The sequence below is a fragment of the Perca fluviatilis genome, chromosome 11, assembly GCF_010015445.1.
Source record: "Perca fluviatilis chromosome 11, GENO_Pfluv_1.0, whole genome shotgun sequence".
Taxonomy (NCBI): Eukaryota; Metazoa; Chordata; class Actinopteri; order Perciformes; family Percidae; genus Perca; species Perca fluviatilis.
In genome coordinates, this window is record NC_053122.1 from 15,128,819 (window position 1) to 15,152,056 (window position 23,238).

Genomic DNA, 23,238 nt, shown 5'->3' on the forward strand with positions numbered 1-23,238 from the left:
CCAAGCATTTCAGTGTACAGATACAAGCACGGAGGTGATGGAGAGGTCTTTGACCTGAAATGAAGATATTGCCAAACATCTTGTAATTTTGATGGACAATGTAATTTTGAGGACAATGTTGAGTTTCAGCGTGCATATGTGGATGTTATGGTTGCTTTATACAGGTAATGTTTACAGTATGTATGTTGTAATCAGAGATGATTATTATTTGGAAATGTGTAACATATTTTTAAGTCAAGTATTTTTTCCTATTGTCATCTAACCTGATCATTGTTTTTTTTGTAGGTTGTTTTGGCTGAGGTGTCCAACAAGTGTATAGTGTAATTTTGATGACTTGTTGAGGACAATGTTGAGTTTTAGCGTGCATATGTGGATGTTATGGTTGCTTTATACAGGTAATGTTTACAGTATGTATGTTGTCAGAGATGATTATTATTTGGAAATGTGTAACATATTTTTAAGTCATGTATTTTTTTCCTATTGTCATCTAACCTGATCATTGTTTTTTTTGTAGTTTGTTTTGGCTGAGGTGTCCAAAAAGTGTATAGTGTAAAGCACAACATGCATTTGTAGAGTTGCTTTAAATTTTAGCAGATGTATTAGTATTTTATATTTTCCTTTCTTTTGTTTTGGTTTCAGTTCATTTCAGTGTGCTGAACCTCACTGACATGTGTTTAAAATGTGCATGCAGTTTCATTTTTGATTGTTTTAAAAGAAGTAATGATGAATTGTATTTGTCTCTCCAGGCACTTTCTCTGATGAGAACATCAACGGATGTGAACAACAGCTATGCCATAATGGTGGTCTATGTGAGAGCCGCAGTGGAGGTTTCAGATGCCTTTGCTCCCAACACAGCCAAAATGGGCGACTATATGGGGGAGAGAACTGCACAACTGCACTTGCAGGCTGTGATGATAACCAATGTGAGAATAGAGGAATATGTTCTCCCTTACTTGTTAATGATCAGCACACTTATACATGCACCTGCCTTGCTGGCTTCACCGGCCCTAAATGTCAGACCCCCACCGTCTTCTCATTTGAGTCCAGAGGCTACAAGTACATAGAGACTCGGCTTCTCGACCCAGAGGCTCCTCTTAATGTGACATTCAGCTTCAGGACAGCAAGACCGGTCGGCACCCTCTTGCAGCGCAGAGTAGACGACCTGCTCCTCAGCATTGAGCTCATGGACGGACATCTCTGCCTCCGCAGCCTGAGAGGTCAAGGCTCCAGCACGCTGGTTCAGGAGCTGCCCGAGTACTTGTCCAACAACAAGTGGCACACGGCGGAAGCATCACTGGGCGGCGTGGTCAGCCTCATCAGGCTGCTCTGCAGTGAAGGAAGCTGCACCAGAGACTACAGCGCTGAAATCCAGCTGCTTGAGCAAGTCTCTGCTCTCCCCGAGCCAGAAACAGTTCGTCAAAGCCTCTTCATAGGAGCAGTCGGGGCAATCTGGGGTTCGGGCCGAGCAGGGGATGAAGCAGACTACCCGTCTGCTTTTCTGGGCTGCTTTAGAGATGTGCTTGTGGACTCACGTCTGGTGTTGCCTGCTATAGTGCCAGAAGATTCAGATGCCCAGGAAAACATCACTGTGGGATGCAGCGACAAAGACAAGTGCGATGACAGACCATGTCAGAACCGAGGGCACTGTGTGAGCCAGGGCTGGAGGAGCTACATGTGTGAGTGCCAAAGGCCATATGAGGGAAACAACTGTGCAGAGGGTAAGACATACACACATTAGCACCACTGCCTGTCATTTCAAATGTATTGAAACTTTGAGGTCCCCAGGACATCCTTCTTCTTGTATCTGTGCTTAAGATCACCCCTAAAATGTTATGGAGTACCATGGGGAAACAGTCTTGAGGTGCACCCATTCATTAAATGGTTTGTTGATTTTCCTGTGAGAGGGTTAGCGTCCAAGATCTATGCTAAACTGTTGCAAGTATATATAGGAGAACTCCCAATAGCAAGGAAATGGGAGCGAGAGCTGAGCCCTGAGGGGAATGCAATTAATAGGGAGACAGTTTGGGACAACATTTCCCATTGCTCCAAGAACCCAAATCACCAGCAGATCCACTTCAACATATGCCATAGGACATATTGGACTCCCGCTGGGAGTGTGAACAGGTGCATGAGTTCTGGAATAAAACAACATCAATAATATCTGATGTGATAGGATGTTGACTTCCTACTGACCCGATTGTTTTGTTACTAATGACGACTCTAAATTACACCTGCTTGGGAGACAGAGGGAAGTTTGGTTATCTGGCTCAACCGCAACCAAGAAAATGATAGCTCAACGCTGCCCACCCCCACACTCGCTTTGTATAAAACAGTGGTTGGCGTATTTTCTAGACATAGTTATGTTTGAGCTCTCTACAGGAAGACTTAACAAAGCCAAATCATCGACTGTAGACCTATGGAAAGGTGCAGCAGCACAAATATCAGTCCTAGTGACCTCAGCATCACAAGAACTAGAGGAAAGCGACTAAGTAAGGTGTGATTTCTGTTTTTGTTTATTTGTCTGTTTTTGTTTTCCTCAAGACTGCAGAGGGTGGGGGTGGGAGAGGGTTGTTGTTCTTGTTCAATTGTATTTGTATGTTCTGTGTTCTAAATAAAAAAAAAACACAATAAAAAAATTGATCTAAATTAAAAAAATGTTTTATTGAAACAAGCTTAATGCAACCACTGTGGTTCAGTTCCCAAAATGTTATCTTGCTTTTTGTCTCTTTCCTCTAAGAAAACATGAGCAAACTTAAGTATAACACTAAAAAAATTGCTTTTTTTGCTCTAATGAGGCATCACCATTTTTGGTACTTTTAACAAAAAAAAATTATTTAATCCATAAAATAGAGGGATTATGACAAGAAGGAGTTACCTGGGGATGATCAAACTGATTTGTGATGTGTTTGTGTATAATGTGTTGGTCTTATTGGTGTTATAGGTTTTAAATGTAGATTAGATTTGCATCAAACAGAATGCTTAGTTGTATGAACAGATATATTTAGACATTTTTTGACTGACTTTGACATGCTATGTGTGTGTGTGTTTCACTAATTGCAACATTTACATAACACTTCTCTAGACAGAATTACTGTAAAACATGCCGTAAAATCAGGTAAAGGTCGAGTCAAGTTTAACCTCATTAGTGTCGGTGCGGAAATCTCAATGTAGGATGATAAAATTAGTCAGTGAACTGTAAAGGAGCTTACAGAGAAAGTAGAAATAGCACCGTGTTCAATCCAACAGTCATGCATTAGGAGGCATTTAGCAACACCTGGGTTGAGGATTAAAAAAACGTGAGTTTCAGTAGCTCACCAGTCCTCTTATAGACTCCCGCCATGCAGAGGCATTTTCATCGGTTGGTTTCCTCAGCAGCTTCTTCTTTTTAATGAACAAAGAGCACTCTGCTGATCAAAAAACAATGCTGGAAATAGTCCATACGCTCACCTCTTTATCAAAACAAGCTTTTATGAAGTTAATGAATGTTTATGGTCCATAACATTGACAACTGAAGGAAATACAATTATTTGCTTTCTGCAAAGGCATGAGAAGATAAAAGAAATGTCTGTCCATTAGGCTAAATATGAAGCTACAGCCAGCAGTTGGTTAGTTTAGCTTAAAATAAAGAAACAGGAGGAAACTGAATATTTAAACTCATGTTGTATCTCATTTGTTTAATCTGTGCAAAAAACAAAGCGTAAAAAGGACAATTGTCCATTCTTTCGGGTGTTATGTGCTGGAGTATTTCTTGGCACGGAGCAGTTGCCAAGCAACCAATGGAGACTCCTGGAAGGAGCAAACCTGACCAGCTACTGGCTGTAGCTTCACATTTAATGGACATCCATGAGAGTGGTATCAAATCCTCTTATCTGACTCGTGTTCAGAAAGCGAATAAGCACATGTCATACTATTCCTTTAAGATGTTCTTTTCATCAGGTTTTGTTAAAAGTTTGACTTTGGAGGCTTTTTCTCTCCCCTTTGCCCATGCAGAGTACATCACAGCAAGATTTGGAAACAAAGACCTGGGGAGTTATGCTTTCTTCTCTTTGGACAATGACCCAGGTGATACTGTGACTATATCCATGTTCATTCGCACCAGACAGTCCAGCGGCCTGCTCCTCATCCTGGCCAACAGCACCAGCCAGTACCTTCGCCTGTGGATGGAAGAGGGCAGGGTCAAAGTTCAGGTCAATAACTTTGAGACCCTTGTTGGTCAGGGTACGGTCAGTGACGGCCATTTCCATCTGGTGACTGTGAAGCTGGATGGAATGGCAGCCATGTTGATCCAGTCAGCCCAGAGCCAGGGCTCTATGCCCATTAGGCCCATCCAGGTCCATCCTGAGGATCTGGTTTATGTTGGGGGGCTACCAGACTCAAGGGCCTCTGCCTCGTTTGGTGGCTACTTTAAGGGATGTGTCCAGGATCTGAGGATTAACAGCAAAAGACTGCAGTTCTTTCCCATTGCAACTCCAGTGGAATCATACAGCCTGGAGCAACTCATCAATGTTTCACAAGGATGCATCAGTGACAATGCCTGTGCTGTGAGTTATATCAATCATTATATTGTCTTTAATGCGCAACACTAGTGACAGATTTTCATTCCTTATTTGCACTAATAATGAATGAGGACACTGTAGAACGTACAGGAGGCTAGGCTTGATTTATTTGGGTTGTTTTCTCTTCATTAGGTCAACCCCTGTCTCAACGGGGGAGTGTGTTACTCCATATGGGATGATTTCATCTGTAACTGCCCCCCCAACACTGCAGGGCAGCGCTGTGAGGAGGTGAAATGGTGTGAGCTGTCTCCCTGCCCCGCCTCTGCTGTTTGTCAACCCCGCTCTCAGGGCTTTGAGTGTTAGTGTCTTGATATGAGGACCTGTTGTTGCTCTATTCCTGTGTAGAAATAATATGGGAAAAAGAAAAGTCTCAGAGCCTTTCTAAGAATGGCCAAGGAATAGGATCTCTGCTGTGAATAGTATAATGTGTACAACCACCCTGACTCGTTAAAAAAAAAGAAAGAAAAAGGATCCATAATACACGTGTAAGCCTTTCATTATACTAGCCCATTTTTTATTTTAGTTTGTACCCACTGGAGGGACCGTCTGCAATGTGTGGTCTCACTGGAGCAGGTACTGATTAATTACAGTGTGGCTGATTACAGAAGGGAACAACGTTGAGGCAGGGATCCTACATAGGATTCCTCTAAGACGTGGTAATCCCTGGTCAGACTAAGTCTACCGCCACATGCCTGGTGACGTTTATGATGACAAGTCTACCTGGAGATGTCACATGTTCACAAAGAGAAAAGGAGGGGAGCCGTTGATCCAGAGTAGCTGCCAGTCCAAGCCTTTTCGTTCCTGTTTTTCCTACAATCACATGGTTGTATTTGCACACATACAGTATTTACCACATATTAAGTTCTCACTTTTCTGCATTCAAAGGCTTCTTTTCTCTTCTCATTTTCTCCTTGTGTTATTTCTGACCCATTTTGGAAGCCTTTTTCCTCTGTTATTTTTTTTTTTTTAAGATTTTCTTTTGGCATGTAGGCCTGTTTTTTAGACAGCTTAGACATGAAAGGGGAAAGAGAGGGGGAATGACACGCAGGAAAGCGCCACAAGTCGGAACCAAACCCACAACCTTTGCGTTGAGGACTGAGCCTCTCCACATGGGCTCGCTCTACCACTAGGCCACCCAGGCACCTTTTCCTCTGTTTTTTGTACATTCCTCAATGTCACATCACCGCAAACGGCCCAGCAGATGACACAATATGCAGTTTACCCACAGTTTCTTTTGTCTGCTGTGAACTTTAAACAGACAAAGCAGACAATAATGTTTTGAACTGCCCTGTTGAAACAGCTTAAAGATCCTGTAACCTTTTTGCTTTATACTTTGACCGATGGGTACCTACATGAACACGCAATGTTTTGCCAAAGTTGGAACAGTTAACAGTTAATTCCCATTACTGTATTTGTGTTTTTATCTGTGCTCTTCGTACTGGTTTGAAGTGGGCTCAGTTGGGAAAAGATGAAACATACTACCATGCATCAATCAGGACACACAGTCCAGATGAAGCAGAATTTTACATAAACATAAATAATAACAAAATAGGTTTTTTAATTTGAACCGATTGTATGCTATTTAGTCATGAGTACTGAATAACTTAACACCCTGAAACAAACCTCTTGGTTTAACTTTTTGCCTTCCTGCAGTGATGTTAAGGTGTGCTTTAGGACACAACTGATCCAACAAGGTTTGAAACGTTCAGCCAGAGAGGGCAATAACTGCTTTACAGGCTGGTGTTAAGTTAGTCTTTAAGATTTGAAAGCAAGTTTTCAGAGGCTTTAATGCACAGCACTAATAATTATAGTAAGTTTGGGAACTATGTTTTGGCACTGGACTAGATCAGATGAATGGGAAAATTACAAAATTTCAATTCAGTAAGTCTCTTTACATTTTTCTCCTTCAGGTTTGTCTAACGTGACATTTCGGGTTGAAAGCAGCATTTTGCACTACCGGAGCAATGGGAAGATTAAGCACAGCCTCTGCAGTGTCTCCCTCAGCTTCCGCACAAGACAGTCCGCTGCCACCTTACTGCATGCACAAAAGGACTCAGACTACCTCACCGTCTCCCTCCTGGACTCCCATGTGGTCATGGAGCTCCAGGCTGGGGCTGACAAGGATTTTCTCAAGGTGACAGTTCAAAGCCAGGGTCCAATCAGTGATGGAGAGTGGCACACTGTGGAGCTCAGCATGGAGAGCCAGATACTCCCGACCTCCAGGTGGGTCATGGCTGTGGATGGAGGCAAGACAGAGCTAAGCGTGTCCAAAACAGCTACGGGTGACCTTGATTTTCTTAGGGAGGAAGCAGACATTTTCCTGGGGGGACTGAGCCTGGACGCAAGATTTTTGAACCTAAACCTCCCTTTTTTACCCAGACCTCAGGAGGAGCAGTTTACGAGGATAAACGGCAAGGATGCGCTGCAATACGGCTGCTGGGGAGCCAGTGTGTGTGAACCCAACCCTTGTAATAACCAGGGTGTGTGTGAGGACCGGTTTGACCTGCACCACTGCACATGTCGCTCTGATTGGACGGGGCCACTATGTCAAGACCCAACAGACGCCTGCATCTCCAACCCCTGCATCTACGGCAACTGCATCAACCTATCTGGGGGGTTCATGTGTGTGTGTGAGCTGGGGTACAGTGGCATACAGTGTGAGCTGGAAGTTGATACGTGTGAAAACAGCAATTGCAGCAAAGGTGCCACGTGCCTCAAAGGTTTTACTAGCTACGCATGCCTCTGCCCTAAGGATCTGACGGGCCAATACTGCGAGTGAGTTCTTCCACAGTTTATTAATATATCTGTGACACTAAACGTACAGTAGTAGCATACATCTGTAATAGGTTAATGAGCTCGGAGTTGTACTGATTTACAAACTGGTCTCTTACAGGGAGACAATTCCTGAAATCCCATGGTACATTGAAAACAATCCGTAAGTGCTTTTACATATAACACAGAAAAAATAAACACATTTCCATTGTTTCACTACAAGAAGTAAATGTGAAATCAACCAGTGCTAATCTAGATGACATTGACATTTGTCCTTGTTGTGTTCTTTTATCTGTTAAGACTTCCTCAGTTGCCTGTATCTACATGCGTGGGTACAAGATGGAACTACAGCTGCTTTAATGGAGGGAATTGCTCTGAAGAAGATAACACCTGTTACTGCCTGCCTGGTTTCACAGGACAGTGGTAGGACAGCCACAATGACGTTTAATCCTCTTTGCTGACCTGCGAGGTTGCTCAACCCTAGGGATCAACACCTAATAGCTCCACACGGGGTCGCTAGATATCCACACAAGGCCACTCAGATTTGATACAGTATATTGATATGTCTGTGATACATTTTGAAAATAGGAATAATTTACTATTTTTGAACACAACATAATTGACATTAAATTGATTTGTTACTACATCTACACATGAGAATCTTGGGATTTAAACTCAGGGTCATGAGCCAGAAATGTTGACAAAATCCAGCCTGGCCTGTGATTAAAGCTGCTATCAACAATATGTTGATGATTGATGAATTGAATGGCTACGTGTAACGTATAAATTGTTGTAAAAATACTAAAATGAGTATTACATGGTGCCTTTTCTTGTTTTTGATCTATAATCCTTTTGTCTTGTTTCCTTCCAGGTGTGAGAAGGATGTGGATGAATGTGCCTCTTACCCGTGTATGTACGGAGGCTTCTGTATAAACTACGTGAACAGTTTTGAGTGTGTTTGCGATATAAATTACACAGGGAAACACTGCCAAATTGACGTCAGCGACTTCTACTTGTACCTTTTCTTGGGCGTGTGGCAGAACCTCTTCCAGCTGCTGTCCTACCTTTTGATACGCCTTGACGATGAGCCAGAAATTGAGTGGGGATTCTACGACGATTAGGCCCCTGACTGTCTATTATGATCAAACCGGACTACACTTAGTCTAGGTAGAGGGTCACGCTGGAATACATTTGAGCAAATTTAGTAGCCTACCCATAAGTTACATAATGTGTTATCAGAAACCTGCACACAGCACATCAGCTGGTGGTCTGTGATGCTTTACACAAAAGGGAGGAGAGAGACACTACATCGGTTGGTGAATGCAGCTTTCTCTGTTCTATACCTTAATATGAGTCCAAATGTTGGAACCATTTTATTGTTTTGTATTTAATGAAGTTACACCGATGAAAGTTTTTTCTGATCTCAACACTACAGAGTGAGCTCACAAGAAAAGACAGGAAACAATTGCAATATTTGTTAAAACTGTATTTTATTATATCTAGTGTACTGACAAGGTCAGTAATAGAAATGTATATTGTGAACAGATGCATTTGGTAATATTACATGTTGCTCCATATTATATTAAAGTATATTTATACATTTGATGAAAACCACACAGTTTGTCTTGTGCCTTACATTTCCACTTTTTATCTGGAGCATTGCTTTCTAATCAGTGTATGTTTTATAACTGTTCAGGGACACACTCAAATACAGCCATAATCTACTGGATGAATTAAATACCTGTCTATAGCTAGGAAGTTGTGTATTTACAAATGTGTATGTACCCCAATATAAATGACAAATGCTATTCTGCATGCAGTGCATACAGAACCTGATCAGTCCAGTGAAAAAATAAAATAAACTTTATGAAATGTTTGGAAGCGGTCTGCTTTTATTTAAAACTTTACATACATATTTCTGTTATGCCTTTGGACACAGATTCCAGTTTCCTTATAAACAATACACACAGCTTCTATCCAGCCATCTGGTGCCAACAAATGTCAAATGAAGCAAAATGAGACTTACAAATTGTGCAAATAAGGTGTACGGATACTTAAAGGTGCTCTAAGCGATGTCACGCGTGTTTTTTTGTTTTTACAAATTTTTTTTGTCACATACAGCAAACATCTCACTATCTGCTAGCTGCCTGTCCCCTGAACACACTGTAAAAAAAAAAAACACGGTCTCTGTAGCCAGCCCATGCTCCACAAACGGCATCAAAAACAAACTGTGCCAACCTAGACCAAGAAACATAACAGTGGGGGGGGGTTAGTGCGCGGAAGGGAGGAGGAGGGGACGGCATGAGGAGGAGGAAGGGGCGAGCTAGCCTCCGTTTTGTTTGACAATACTTCGAACGTCAACAAGAAGTGACGTCACCCAACATCACTTATAGCACCTTCAATTAAAAACTAAGTAACACCTAAAAAACAGTTGAGGACCGAGACAGATTAGATATATGTTGACAGGCAGTCCATCCGGTAAGGCTCTGTAGGTCCACTGTAGATGTGTAAACTCCAAGTCGAGGTCTAACAGGAATATAAAGATCTTTTTCTTAAATAACATGCCTGATTACATATTGATCGTATAAATACAGTAATCATACAAGGATTATGATTTAGCATGAAAATGCACCTGATTTAAGACACTCCTACTGGGGTCAGCCATACAGTATGCAATCAGTGCTGTAAGGCTGTTGTGGAGCTGCTAATGAGGCCCAGAGACAAGTGTGGACTACCCTAATCAGAAGCAGCACATATTACCAGCAATTAGGGTTGGGCGATATATACCGCGTATCAGTAGAAATGGGTCCACCGGCAGAGATTTGGCAGTACCTTTTTCACCCTGGAAGGTATTCTCTTGCTAATCCAGCTGCGTGGCAAGGTGATGGGATATGGGCAGACATGGAGGAGAGTGAAGTTATAAATACAGAGCAGGAGGAGGTTAACCTTAAAATCTGTAACACCTTAAAGGTTCCATTTTGAAAGAATTTTAGTTTTGCCATTTTAAATCTTTTCTTTTTAACTCAACTTTACAGAACAATTGCTGTATTGTGATATATACCATTACTGTGATATAAAATGATATATACCCTGATAGAAGATCTTGGCCATATCGCCCACCCCTATTGGCAATACATACATACATACATACATACAATGATAGAATAGCCTTCAGCCCTCTTCATGGAGCTTACAGTCACAGAGCTCTTTGTAGATTCTCTTGCGTATCTTTGGTATGTCCTTCTGTGAAAACTGCAGAGGTTTTGCCAGAGCAAGGCATCTAGAGTACTGTAAAGGAGATCAAAAATAGTTAGTATGTAATGAGTTCAAACAGTGAGACACCATAATGATTGAAGTCATGTACTGTATATTAAGCTTGACACGCATGTTGGTACCTCCAAGACAAAAACTCCACAGTCATTTTCATTGCTCTGTTGTGGGATTATCTGTAAAGGACAGCAGGGGGAGACAAGAAATCGCAAGAGGTCTGTTTTTTTCCCTTTGTACCACTAGCAGCTCATGTAGTCTACCATCACAGGCTATAACACCAGCAGAACATACCTCATCGAACGACACCGCCCAACCACTTTCAAAATCTGTTTGCTTCTTCTCTTTTGCTTCCGACATCAAGTATTTCAGGATGTTCTATCATAAGAAAAGCATAAAGAAAAACATAGTTTTACAATGTCTTACAGATAAGAAGTTATTGCAAGGAAAAGCAACTGAAATGTTTAAGTAAGTTGTTAGAGTGACAAAAAAAATAATACATGAAATTACCCTTGCAACCTTTTGGAGCGCGTTCCCTTGAGAGTCGTAAAGGCAGATCTTCTTTTTGACCATGTCAGCTGTCACCAGACACCAGTGAACCTCCAGGTGGATGGGCACCACAAGCAAACATTTAGAAAACAAATCCACCTGTGCAAGAAAGATGGGGTTCAAGCCACTAATGCTGCTTTCTCTTCATTTGTTATGTCAATCTTAAAAAATAAAAAAGGTTCCATGGTTTTTTTCTAAATCTTTACATGACATGAAAACAGCAATCTATATTAAACTGAGAAAAACCATCACACCACTTCCATCTTAGAACTAACCTGCTTTGTCCATCTCTTAACACCATCATATCCTTTAGTCATAAGCTGCCTGTGGAAGAAGCTGTTGAGGAAATGTACCTAAGAGTTGCGACAAAAGGAGATCAAAATGACAAAACTACAATAATTTAGGCCTGTGTGAGTTAATGTGTTTTTATACTAGTCAGACTATGCCATTCAAACACATTGGGTAATCTTTAAAAAAGAAAAAAAAAGAAAACTAGATCTCGGCCTGATAGACATTTAAAAATTGTTATTATCTTATCTAAGTTCTTCAAGTACTGTATAGATAGGGAAATTCTGCAATTGTAGGCAAGTATTGTGATTAACTAAAGCCCTTGTATACACCTGTTGCCTGGCAACCTCACTGTGATGACAAGTCTCAAGGTAGTCAATGTGTCTGACTGACATAGTACAGCATATTACCACACTTTAGTTTTTGTATGGATTAAACAAACAAGATATAACATGAAATAGTGAGCTTTAGAGGTACTAGTAAACAGTGTTATCTTTGGCTAGTTGTTTCCATGTTTCCAGTCTTTATGCTTCATATTTAGCTTACAGTCATGAGAGTAGTACCAATCTTTTCATCTAACTTCTGGCAAAAAAGCAAATATGCATATTTCCCAAATTGTCAATGAAAATGTCAAACTATTCCTTTAATTACTGGCACTTTTTTTATAACCCTGGCAGGTAAAAACATTACCCATCTGAAAAAAACATGCTTGCTTTCTAGGTACAATTTAAGATTACCTTGTGATGAGCAGATTCCATAATCAATTCTCCATACATGTTCATGACCTTAAGCAGGAACAAAAAAGAAATATCAGTTACATTCAGCATAAACATTCAGGCTTTTCTTAATCATGTAAATCTCTCTTTCCTCTTTCACCCCTCTATCTCCAAATCAAATTCTTACTTTGATTACCTCCGCCCGCCCAACCACCTGCCCCCTTCATCCTATCCCTTCTCACCTTCTCCAGTCTATTGCTCCTGACCTTCTTCCTTTCCTCACCCATCTCATCAACATCTCCTTGTCAACTGGCTGTTTCCCCGATGCCCTCAAAGAGGTAAGAGTGACCCCACTACTCAAAAAACCCAACACATTTAGCATTATATAAATAACTACAGACCCGTCTCCCATCTTCCATTTCTATTCAAAACTCTTGAGCGTGCCAACTCTCTACCTATCTCCACCTGAACAACCTTCTTTACTCAGTCTGGCTTCAAGGCTGGCCAATCAACAGAAACTGCCCTCCTTGCTGTCACTGAGCAGCTTCACATTGCTAGAGCAACCTCTCGCTCTTCCGTTGTCATCCTTCTGGACCTTTCTGCTGTCTTTGACACAGTGAACCACCAGATCAGGGACGGACTGGGGCTAAAAAACAGCCCTGGACTTTCTCCCAAATAGGCCCATCATCCGGCCATTCGCCCGTAGCCGTGCGCGACAGACACTATCCAGGATGTCCTGATACTATGCCACAATACTGTAGCCTATCAGACAAGGTATTCATAGCAAGTAACATCTCAAAACCAATTATGATAACTGGGGTTGTGTTTATTAATGAAGCCTCAGCCTTCAAATAAAAACTAAAAATGTACAATGCCATTACATCTGCATTGAAAATAAAATACAAATAATGAAATGTCACTTGCTACAGAAACCCCAAATTACACAAACTTGTAAACAGTACAAAGTATTACTGACAACACCTTCAGAGATAAAGTAGGCTACTTGCTGTACCTGAACATAGGGATTCGATATTATGTAGGCCTATACCAAAACTACACAGAGTGTTAGTTACTACTATAACTATTCAAATATAAATGTATATAACATGTGTTGCTTTGTGTTAAAGAATTAGCATTGAATAACCTATTTCATATTTTTTCAATGTCATATTACACTTTTGATTCATATTAAGGCTGTGGAATGATGAAAATGACTAAGCCCCATCAATGTTGTCTGTGAAGCTTTCACAAACAACCACCAGGTCTTTGCCAGTTCCACAATAGTAAACACAAATATGAAAGACAAGGAAAAACTGCACTCTGATAGAAGACAGACAGAAAGCGCATGCTAGGATTTTTATAGTTAAACTTTTGGTTGCATTTGGTGAATTATTTAGCCCCCTTCCATGTTTGTTAGCACGTTTAGAGTGGTACCAATGCATGCCTGATGTTTTCCCCTTTAATTTAATACCATAGTCTTCATCCTAGCAGCAAAAGTGAGCTCACTACAACCTCTCATATACAACCAAGTGAAATCGCGGTCAACCCGCGATTCATTTCTAACGCGTTTAATGTTTCAAATATATATATATATATATATATATATATATATATATATATATATATATATATATATATATATATATATATATATATATATAGTACAGGCCAAACGTTTGGACACACCTCATTCAATGAGTTTCCTTTATTTTCATGACTATTTACATTGTAGATTCTCATTGAAGGCATCAAAACTATGAATGAACACATATGGAATTATCGCTTAACAAAAAAAGTGTGAAATAACTGAAAACATGTCTTATATATTTTAGTTTCTTCAAAGTAGCCACCCTTTGCTCTGATTACTGATTTGCACACTCTTGGCATTCTCTTGATGAGCTTCAAGAGGTAGTCACCTGAAATGGTTTTCCAACAGTCTTGAAGGAGTTCCCAGAGATGCTTAGCACTTGTTGGCCCTTTTGCCTTCACTCTGCGGTCCAGCTCACCCCAAACCATCTTGGGGTTCAGGTCCGGTGACTGTGGAGACCAGGTCAACTGGCGCAGCACTCCATCACTCTCCTTCTTGGTCAAATAGCCCTTACACAGCCTGGAGGTGTGTTTGGGGTCATTGTCCTGTTGAAAAATAAATGATGGTCCAACTAAACGCAAACCGGATGGGATGACATGTCGCTGCAGGATGCTGTGGTAGCCATGCTGGTTCAGTATGCCTTCAATTTTGAATAAATCCCCAACAGTGTCACCAGCAAAGCACCCCCACACCATCACACCTCCTCCTCCATGCTTCACGGTGGGAACCAGGCATGTAGAATCCATCTGGTCACCTTTTGTCGCACAAAGACACGGCGGTTGGAACCAAAGATCTCAAATTTGGACTCATCAGACCAAAGCACAGATTTCCACTGGTCTAATGTCCATTCCTTGTGTTTCTTGGCCCAAACAAATCTCTTCTGCTTGTTGCCTCTCCTTAGCAGTGGTTTCCTATCAGCTACTTGACTTGGCTGTGTATCAACCTGACTTCTGCACAACACAACTGATGGTCCCAACCCCATTAATAAGGGAAAAAATTACACTAATTAACCCTGACAAGGCACACCTGTGAAGTGAAAACCATTTCAGGTGACTACCTCATGAAGCTCATTGAGAGAACACCAAGGGTTTGAAGCGCTATCAAAAAAGCAAAGGGTGGCTACTTTGAGGAATCTAAAATATAAGACATGTTTTCAGTTATTTCACACTTTTTTGTTAAGTCCATAATTCCATATGTGTTCATTCATAGTTTTGATGCCTTCAGTGAGAATCTACAATGTAAATAGTCATGAAAATAAAGGAAACGCATTGAATGAGAAGGTGTGTCCAAACTTTTGGCCTGTACTATATATGAGCTGTTTTTTATATTTGTTGAAGCTGCACTTTCATATGGCTCTTTGCAGTTTTGCTTATTTAAAGCTAATGTACTTGCACTTACTTCTTGTTGTCAGGAGTTTGCACCTTCAGGGTTGAAAGCACTTAATTGGAAGTTGCTTTGGATAAAAGCGTCAGCTAAATGATAATGTAATGTTATGTAAAATCTTTCCATGAAAAACTAAACAAAGTCTTGGTGTGTTAGATGATGACCTGGTCGTTGAGCCAGTTCTGATCTGCCAGTGTGGACAAGTCATCCAGCGTCAATGTGTGTTTCTTGTAGACCACCTGGTAGGAGGGAACAGGCTTCTGAGCGATTGCAGTTCGGTATTTGGCAACTTCCGAGAAGATGGCATTTTTCCTGCATGGGTAGAAAAATACAATACAGTTGGGTCCAGGAATAAAATCATTACAGTTACCGCTCTGAATGCTCCACCTCCAAACACCTTTAAAAAAATTACAACTAAAAAAAGTACTGCTGTTAAAACCAGACAATGAAATTATATAAAGTGATTCATAATAGTCCGATTTAGATTTTTGACAAAGATTTACCTGTCGCTGAAATCAGTGTTAAACTTCCTCTCCAAATGTCTTGACACATCTCTCTTTTGTAATGGGATGAAACTTCCATATATTCTGTAGAACTCATCAAGAAACTCTAGAGAAACAAGAAAACATTGTCATCTCAAATAGCTATGAAAAACAGAAATGTAAACCAAAAACAACGGGGGGAAATTATAAAAGTGAAAATAGGTATACCATGGATGTCCTTTGTCAGTAGACTGAGATCAGTTTGAGAAGACGCAGCCCTTTTACTGGTGATTCTCTCATCAGTGTCTGTGTTTGCAGCCTGGTCCTGATCTGGACTGGCAGCAGTGAATTGTCCCGAGGGGCCATCAACCTCAAGCCTTTGAGCTGGTACCATTGTCCTTGGTTCTTTAAAATTTGTAGTTAACCCACATGCATCCCTGTCTGTACTCAACATGTCTTTGACGGTGCAAGGAAGTTTTAAAGGGGTGGTAGTTTCACTGAGCTGTATCAAAGTTTCTGTTTTCTGAGACGGCACCATCGCCGTTGGCATGATTTGATCAATGATACCCGCAGAAACATTCGAGTCCGTAACCAGGTTCTGCAAGGAACTGGAAGCAATTAACGATTCTGACAGACTGACAGATTCACAGAGCTTCAGCAGGCAATTCTGCCCTCTGAGCGTGTCCTCGGAACCTCCAGTATCACATCCAAGAGGTGACACAAGAGCTGATGTAATGACTGAATTTTCAAGGTTTGTTGTGTGATAAACTGGGACTTTGCTTTCATTTTTCAGTGATTGCGTCTTTACACGGAGGCAGGGGCCGGGGCTGATCCCACAAGCTCTTTTCTTTGCTCTGAATAAACCAAAACGGCATTTCTCCCTCCGCTTCCTCCACATCCAAAGCTGTAATTTACAACATAAGCGTCTCTTGGTTCGCCTGGAGAGATGAGAAACTCCTTTGACCGAAGACAGGAATCCCTTTTTTCTCTTGAGGTATTTTGCTTTGCTTCGGTGGCTCTGTGTTCGGTGCATCTGGGAGAGATTGATTGGATTGAACGATGGAGGGTCACATGAAAGCATTGAGTTATGGGTATCCTTTCAGCTGCTGAAGGTCTGAGTCAGATAGCTGACATGCAACAGTGCTGAAACAGGATTTTATTTGTCTAGGCCATGGTCTACTGTCTCTAATGACTGTTTCAGATTTAGATTCAGATTCACTTGATACTACAGGTCAGCTGTTACCAGCTGAACCACAGTAAACTTGAAGTGGAAAGGTGTGTACTCTTGTTGGATGCTGATGTATTTGTGGGCTCTCTCACACCTCTATAGGATTTCCATAGCTTACTCAGCTGTCCTTGTAATTGCTTCCACTTCTGGCGGCTTCTTTAGTAGAGTAATGCACAGTCTGAACATCTGCTGCAATACAGAATGGATGTGTTATAGGCAGGGCTCCTACACATTTTCATCTCACAAAAAGGTTACACATAGTTTGCCCTATCAGTTCTTGATCAGTTTTCATTGTTATGCATGGCTGGGCAATACGGCAGTTAAATAGGCAGTGGTGGAATGTAACCAATTACAATTACTTGATTACTTAAGTATAATACAACACACACAGAGTGGTTAAAACCAGTTCCCCTTTTTAACAGTAATAATAATAATAATAATAATAATAATAAATATATGAATACAGGATTCAGGAGCAAATATGCTGCATAGTACCTGAATATGATGTGGATATTGTTGTAGTGCTACTTCAAAGGATCTGAATACTTCTTCCACCAATGCAACTAGGTTAAGTCACACCAACTTGAGAGCTTCGTTTGCAGATTGATTAACTCTAGGTCAACCCTAGAGATAATCAATGCATTTTGAAAGGTTGTTTTGAATAGCAGTTCAAAAGAAGTTACTATTGGTCACCCACACATGTCCCACACAAACGTTAATATTTGATTTCCTCCCGTCTGAGAACATACTCGGCTCACAGTTCCACAAGTCCGTATGATTTCTTTTTGACACGTGTTTCCAAGCAGATACCCTTGCCAACATAGCCATAGACACAACAACTGTGGATAACAAATGGTAAGCAGCTAGCTGTAACCACTCTGCCTTACCGTTACTGCCTCGTTTACTTCATTGAAACTTCGTAGTGGGGTGAACTATTCTATGATAAAAGTCTACTATGTGTACTGCCTGGAGAATTAATGTACTTTTAATTTAAGACGCGCTGTTTAGCTGTTCGACCCTCTTAACATGCAGCGTACTAGCATCATGTATACAAGACATTACACATTGAGAGTCGCGTGTGGAAGGCGTCACTCTTACGCCGACCAATCATATTTTACTGATTGAATTTGTATAATGTAGATTCCTTTGTTATGTTGGAATAATGTATACGTTTCAGAAGGTGCGACAATGGCAGTATCTAGCTTTGTTCCTAAAAAACAATTCTCCCCGTTTGGTTTATTATTTAACAATGCCAGCACTGTCACATTATTAATACTTACAAATGGCTTACGTGCAGTTTAGTGTCCCAAATTATTTTCCAAAACTGAGTGTCCTAAACGATGAGGGTCTTATTTGAGACAGGTTAGGGGTGGGGGTAGGGTTAGGGTAGCACAGGTGGTTTAGCAGGTTCATAATAAATTAAGGACATTGTATGGGGAATTTGAGACACTAAACTGCACGTATACCCTTACAAATATATATACTCCTAATGTCTAATTGGTTGTTTGTTCTTACCATTAACCAAATGTATGAGGCATCTGCACTATGCAGCTAGCAGAGAAACAGCTTGTATTTGTTATTTGGTCTTTTATGTTGAACTGGCAAATAAGGCCTAATTAAGCCATGGAGAAAGGCCATTTTCTTATGGGAGCTTATCATTATCATTTTGGAAATGTCTGCTGAACCACACAAGACTAATAACCAGGATATGTGGGGATCCCAGTCATTGAAATCAGTATTAAACATCCACTTTATGTCTTAAAGTCTTCAAAAAGTCTGAGATTGGAAACATTGTCTTTCAAATAGCGTTGCAAATAGAAATGTAAACCAAAAGATAAAGACAAAAACAATAAAAGTGGGTCTTTTACAAGTAGTTTCTTCATCGGTATCTTAGTTAGTAGCCTGGTCCTGTCCTGTACAGACTCTTGTGTATTATGCAAGCGCCCAATACGGTCAGAGCAAATATGTGGGCGGCAGCAACGTCCCTGTCCCTCAACTATGTCCCTCCTGTTGGCAAATATCCTCTTTGCTGAAGTGTCACTGAGTTCCTGCTGACAGCTAGTTACTAGTGCTGGAATGTAACTAAATACATTTACTTAAGTACTGTATTTAAGTACAACTTTGATTTACTTGTACTTTACTTGAGTATTTCCATTTTATGCAACTTTATACTTCTACTTTGTCTGCCAGCTAATTACTTTTCACATTGCAATGTTTCTGTTTTTCATGGAAAGATACAGTGTTCCTTTATGTGTTGAAAATATTCTCCTACTTCTTAAGTTAAATAAAGTCTTTAAAAATCCTCTTGGATCAGCTGGGAAAAGGCATTGTCACAAAGCTGGAAACAGGGCTGTTTTTATGAGCTCATGAAAAGTTGACTTTTTAGAGATACGTGGTTCTCACAGGACAGCAATGCTGCAAAAATATGATGATCTTATAGAATATGATGCATTGATGTAGATTAAACTACCCAACAAGGAATTAAAATTAGCACAACCTTAAACATCTACAACAGGAAAATGCAACATACACATTAATGCAGCAGTAATATTTATCTTAAACATTATATATAATAGTAAAACGCTAAAAAGAAACATTTTACTGCACAATGAGTACTTTTACTTTTAATACTTCAATGATAATATTTACATCATTTTACTTAAAGTAAGGTTTTGATTGCCAGACTTTAACTTGAAGTGGAGTACTTTCACAGTGTGGAATTAGTACTTTAAAAGGATCTGAATACTTCTTCCACCACTGCTGGTTACACAATATGGGTGTTTGAACATGAAGCTCTTCGAATATTTTGGATTATATTTAATCCAAGTGTGTCAGTTTGGCACAGCTATCAACTGGAAATCACAGATAGTGTGAGATGTTTCCAGATGTTTAGCCATAAAATACAGTGAACCATCGATGATTTAAACTCAGACTGCTTTTGCACAGCCAGACTTTGTCAACTTACATTTGTTTTGGCAGCAATCCTAAAACAGAGCACGACCACATGTGACGCAGGAGTCAGGGGGATGATCATGGTGTTTAACTTGGCTCGGTTTTCCTGTTTGAAGTACAGGATATATGCACCCCAGGCTGCATGAGCTCGGCCCCTTCTCTTTACCTTTCATCTTCTCAAACGTTCTGAAACTTCTTGATTGCCTGTGCATCTCTCACAGAAATGAATCCCCTGGGCATTACTGTAGTTCTGGGACTACTGGCGGGGGTCTGGGCTCAGATCAATGTGGTACGACCTCAGTGCGACTCCCCTGAGGCAGAGGAGGCTGCTCTGGTGGCTCGGGATTACCTCAATACCCAGCACACTCATGGTTACAAGTATGCACTGAACAGGATTGAGGACATCAAGATCCATACTAAGGTAAAGTCAGCAGGTGTAGTGTTTGTGTTACTAATTTACACCTTCTCTTCTCCTGTTTTTCAACTTTGCAGCAGGAACATGGGATGCAGTACATAATAAAATACTAATCACATTAATTTCCTCATGACCACTGGATAACAGGGTTACATAATTTGAAAGATTAAACTGTGAACTATGATATAAATGTGTAACTTTGTATGATGTAGACACAACACTTAATAAAAATAGAGAAAATATTCCTTAAACATTTGCCAAGCTTAAAAATGTAGTAAATGCCAGGGAAATCTGCATCATTTTAGATAAAGTAGTACATTTTGGTGAGGATACCTCCTTACTTGCCCTAAACATTGCACATATTTCCTTCCATTGTGTTATTTTATGTCAGCACCCCAATTAAGACACAATCAAAGTTCCTAAATAATTGGTCCATGGTGACTCTGCATGCAAACATTTGCACAAACATGTCAGAAAAGATGAAAAATCAGCAATTCAGCTATGTTTTATTTTCCATTGTCATTTAAAACTGCATATGCATGTTCCTCAATGCAAATATGGCACCAGAACACTTTAGGGGCTATTGTCTATTAGGCAATCATACAACAAATAGCACAATAGATAAAATAACTAAATAATGTTTCTTTTTCTCTCTCTCTTTAGCCTGATGGAGACAACACATACATGCTGGAAATTGAACTGCTGGAGACTGACTGTCATGTGTTGGATCCCACACCCCTTGCCAACTGCACAGTCAGGCCAAAAATATTGACGGTGAGACCCTTTAGTACACAGAAGCTCAAGATACTGATAATTTTAGGATGTAAATTAATGAGAATAGAAAATGTCCAAATTGACTGTTCTATTTGGACTGATTCTTTGTCTCCAATCAGGCAGTAGAAGGTGACTGTGATGTGGTGCTGAAGAGGGTTGGTGGAGCTCTGACTGTCACAGCATTTAAGTGTAAAACAGAAGGTAAAACTTTCACATCATACGCTTAACCATATGACATCCACATACATTCAGAAGATGCCACAAGAGTGTCACCCTAGACACAAAAACCTGCATGTGTCTTTCTTTGATGACATATAGAATCAACAGAGGACCTATGTGTGGGCTGCCATACCCTCCTTCCCCTAAATGACACCACAGCACTGGAGTTTGTCCAAGCCTCTCTGGCAACCTTCAACAACATGACTGTGAATGGAACATACACTGTTATGGAGGTTGGAAGGATGTCATCACAGGTGGGCCCAAACAATCAGTCTAGATTATTTGTTTCCCCACCACATTCAATGCATCTGCAAGTTCTAATTTGTGTCTGTCAATACTTTTAATACCTCGTCTCAGGTTGTGTCTGGTGGGCCAATCTATTTCGCAGAATATGTTGTAGTTGAGGCTAATTGCATTGATGATGCCTGCGTGCCCCTGAATGACACCATGGCTGTAAGTACATAAAGCATCGGTTTAGTTTTCCACAATATTGAATCATTTAATATATGCACTTTTTAGCCCTTCTGATAAGCTAATCAAAGAACATAGGAAAATTATCGATCTGGTCACCATTGCTCCGCTTAAACACAATGGTTTGTTTTTTTAAACATGTTTTTTTCTCCACCAGGCACGTGGTATTTGTACTGCCAAAGGTTTGACCACTGATCACACAGTGGACTGCAAGATGTTTTTAACTCTGGTAAATCATTGTATTTAACTGTTCCAAATGATTTTTGATGGCCAAAAATAAGTCAAACTTTACATTTGCATACCTTTTTCAGATGCCTGTTGTAGATGTCAACAGCACTGCAGCTCTTGCCATGCCTCCAACAGTCCACATACACACAGGCAGCCTGACACCCATGCATGGTCTGAGGCACCACAAACTGACTACTCTGCATGACCCTCATCTCAGTGGGCTTTTGTCTGAATCAGCAGAGTCAGCTGAAGTTGTACCTGTAGCCCCTACAGTGGTTGATGCTGGTGTAGCTTCTGCACCTGCTGCCGATCCAGCGTCACCAACTGCTGCTGATCCTGCTCCACCTGCGAACACTGGATCGGCCTCAGATTCCTCAGCCAGTGCTGAGGTTCCTGTTGTTGTAGTGAAGAGAGATGTACCTGCCCCTGCAATTGTTGACGCTGTGACTCAAACAGACCCCATTGCTCTTGTGCCAGTGTGCCCAGGAAGGGTCAGATTCTTCTAGGGTTTAGGTCCAAAAGACTACTTCATTTATACTTCAGCTACACTGGCACTAGAGTAATGTATGACTAATTGATAACATGCATTAGGTAGCTGTAACAATTCCTACAAACAAGTTAAATTGTTAAACAAGCATTCATTGTAAGACTACCCTTAAAATATATAAAAGGGGATGATAAAGATTTGCATTTGATGCTACTGAATAAATCTTTCAAGGCTAAGTGTGCCTAAGTGTTCTTTTTGGTGTATTGAAACTTCACACTACATTTGATAGCAGTCAAAGGATATTACCTATGCCTTTAACAGGTTTGATGAAGACACTGATGCCCTGAACTTTGAACAATTGTCATTAATGTGCAAAGGGTGCTTGCAAAACAATTGTGTTGACTTGCGCCAGTGACATTCTGTGAACCCATTGACATTTCCACACAAAAAAAAAAAAAAAAAACTCAAATTGTCGTGTTTCTTAAACATTACTCATCTGAAATCTGGTAGTCAGATTTTGTTTAAATTAGAAGTTTGAAAATAAAAAAATCCTTATTTAACCAAACTGTATAAACAAAGTTTGAAATTAGTATTTTATGCCCAAGCAGAAAAATATTAGGGTTGTAAATTACTTTGAGGCCACAGAAATCCTAGTTAAGTATATTTACATGAATGGGTCAATGTTCAGGAAGTACCAGGTCATGACAAGGCAAAATAAGCAAGACAAATGAGTTCAAGGGCAATGCACCCTTAGTCACAACAGCAGATAAATGCAAGAACAAGTACCAAATATAAACTGTCAAATAAAAGGCTGTCCTTAACTGACCATGCCACAGAGATGACATTTTAGATTTGGTTTCCCC

The 23,238-nt window shown here is 40.5% G+C and overlaps 3 protein-coding genes across 7 annotated transcripts; 2 read left to right on the plus strand and 1 right to left on the minus strand.

Annotated features, from left to right (window-relative positions):
• Positions 1-3: 3 nt before the first annotated feature.
• On the plus strand, positions 4-9,204 carry LOC120568088 (protein crumbs homolog 1-like). 2 transcript variants are annotated; one of them, XM_039815291.1, is made up of 8 exons: positions 4-164; positions 747-1,718; positions 3,991-4,541; positions 4,689-4,854; positions 6,467-7,331; positions 7,450-7,491; positions 7,629-7,751; positions 8,200-9,204. In XM_039815291.1, exons 1-8 carry the CDS (start codon positions 92-94, stop codon positions 8,447-8,449), a joined length of 3,042 nt encoding a protein of 1,013 aa, XP_039671225.1. In that variant the 5' UTR covers positions 4-91; the 3' UTR covers positions 8,450-9,204. The 2 variants fall into 2 exon arrangements, with proteins under 2 accessions (XP_039671225.1, XP_039671226.1); XM_039815292.1 differs by lacking the exon at positions 4-164 and adding an exon at positions 327-395.
• Positions 9,009-17,912, minus strand: LOC120568089 (sentrin-specific protease 2-like). 4 transcript variants are annotated; one of them, XM_039815295.1, is made up of 10 exons: positions 17,717-17,912; positions 15,830-17,015; positions 15,623-15,728; positions 15,284-15,431; positions 12,170-12,217; positions 11,420-11,497; positions 11,106-11,243; positions 10,890-10,973; positions 10,724-10,774; positions 9,009-10,616 (listed from the first exon to the last, which is right to left on the minus strand). In XM_039815295.1, the coding sequence occupies exons 2-10, from the start codon at positions 16,680-16,682 to the stop codon at positions 10,500-10,502; spliced, it is 1,623 nt and encodes a 540-aa protein (XP_039671229.1). In that variant the 5' UTR covers positions 16,683-17,015; positions 17,717-17,912; the 3' UTR covers positions 9,009-10,499. The 4 variants fall into 4 exon arrangements, with proteins under 4 accessions (XP_039671229.1, XP_039671231.1, XP_039671227.1 ...); XM_039815297.1 differs by having other exon boundaries at positions 11,115-11,243; positions 15,830-17,018; XM_039815293.1 differs by having other exon boundaries at positions 15,830-17,018.
• Positions 17,913-19,917: 2,005 nt separating this feature from the next.
• Positions 19,918-22,611, plus strand: LOC120568090 (alpha-2-HS-glycoprotein-like). Its single transcript, XM_039815298.1, has 7 exons — positions 19,918-20,202; positions 20,860-20,970; positions 21,090-21,171; positions 21,289-21,443; positions 21,547-21,642; positions 21,818-21,889; positions 21,972-22,611. The coding sequence occupies exons 1-7, from the start codon at positions 20,005-20,007 to the stop codon at positions 22,392-22,394; spliced, it is 1,137 nt and encodes a 378-aa protein (XP_039671232.1). The 5' UTR covers positions 19,918-20,004; the 3' UTR covers positions 22,395-22,611.
• Positions 22,612-23,238: the final 627 nt, after the last annotated feature.

Excerpts from the sequence above, each read along its gene's own strand:
- LOC120568088 (XM_039815291.1), top strand. The coding sequence starts at position 92 with ATGGACAATGTAATTTTGAGGACAATGTTGAGTTTCAGCGTGCATATG. Across the intron at positions 1,719-3,990 it reads GGGAAACAACTGTGCAGAGG|AGTACATCACAGCAAGATTT; the intron begins GTAAGACATACA and ends TTGCCCATGCAG. Across the intron at positions 7,752-8,199 it reads CCTGGTTTCACAGGACAGTG|GTGTGAGAAGGATGTGGATG; the intron begins GTAGGACAGCCA and ends GTTTCCTTCCAG.
- LOC120568089 (XM_039815295.1), bottom strand. The coding sequence starts at position 16,682 with ATGCTTTCATGTGACCCTCCATCGTTCAATCCAATCAATCTCTCCCAG. Across the intron at positions 11,498-12,169 it reads TGGAATCTGCTCATCACAAG|GTACATTTCCTCAACAGCTT; the intron begins GTAATCTTAAAT and ends CGCAACTCTTAG. Across the intron at positions 10,617-10,723 it reads GTGGAGTTTTTGTCTTGGAG|TACTCTAGATGCCTTGCTCT; the intron begins GTACCAACATGC and ends TCTCCTTTACAG.
- LOC120568090 (XM_039815298.1), top strand. The coding sequence starts at position 20,005 with ATGAATCCCCTGGGCATTACTGTAGTTCTGGGACTACTGGCGGGGGTC. Across the intron at positions 21,172-21,288 it reads ATTTAAGTGTAAAACAGAAG|AATCAACAGAGGACCTATGT; the intron begins GTAAAACTTTCA and ends GATGACATATAG. Across the intron at positions 21,890-21,971 it reads GCAAGATGTTTTTAACTCTG|ATGCCTGTTGTAGATGTCAA; the intron begins GTAAATCATTGT and ends TACCTTTTTCAG.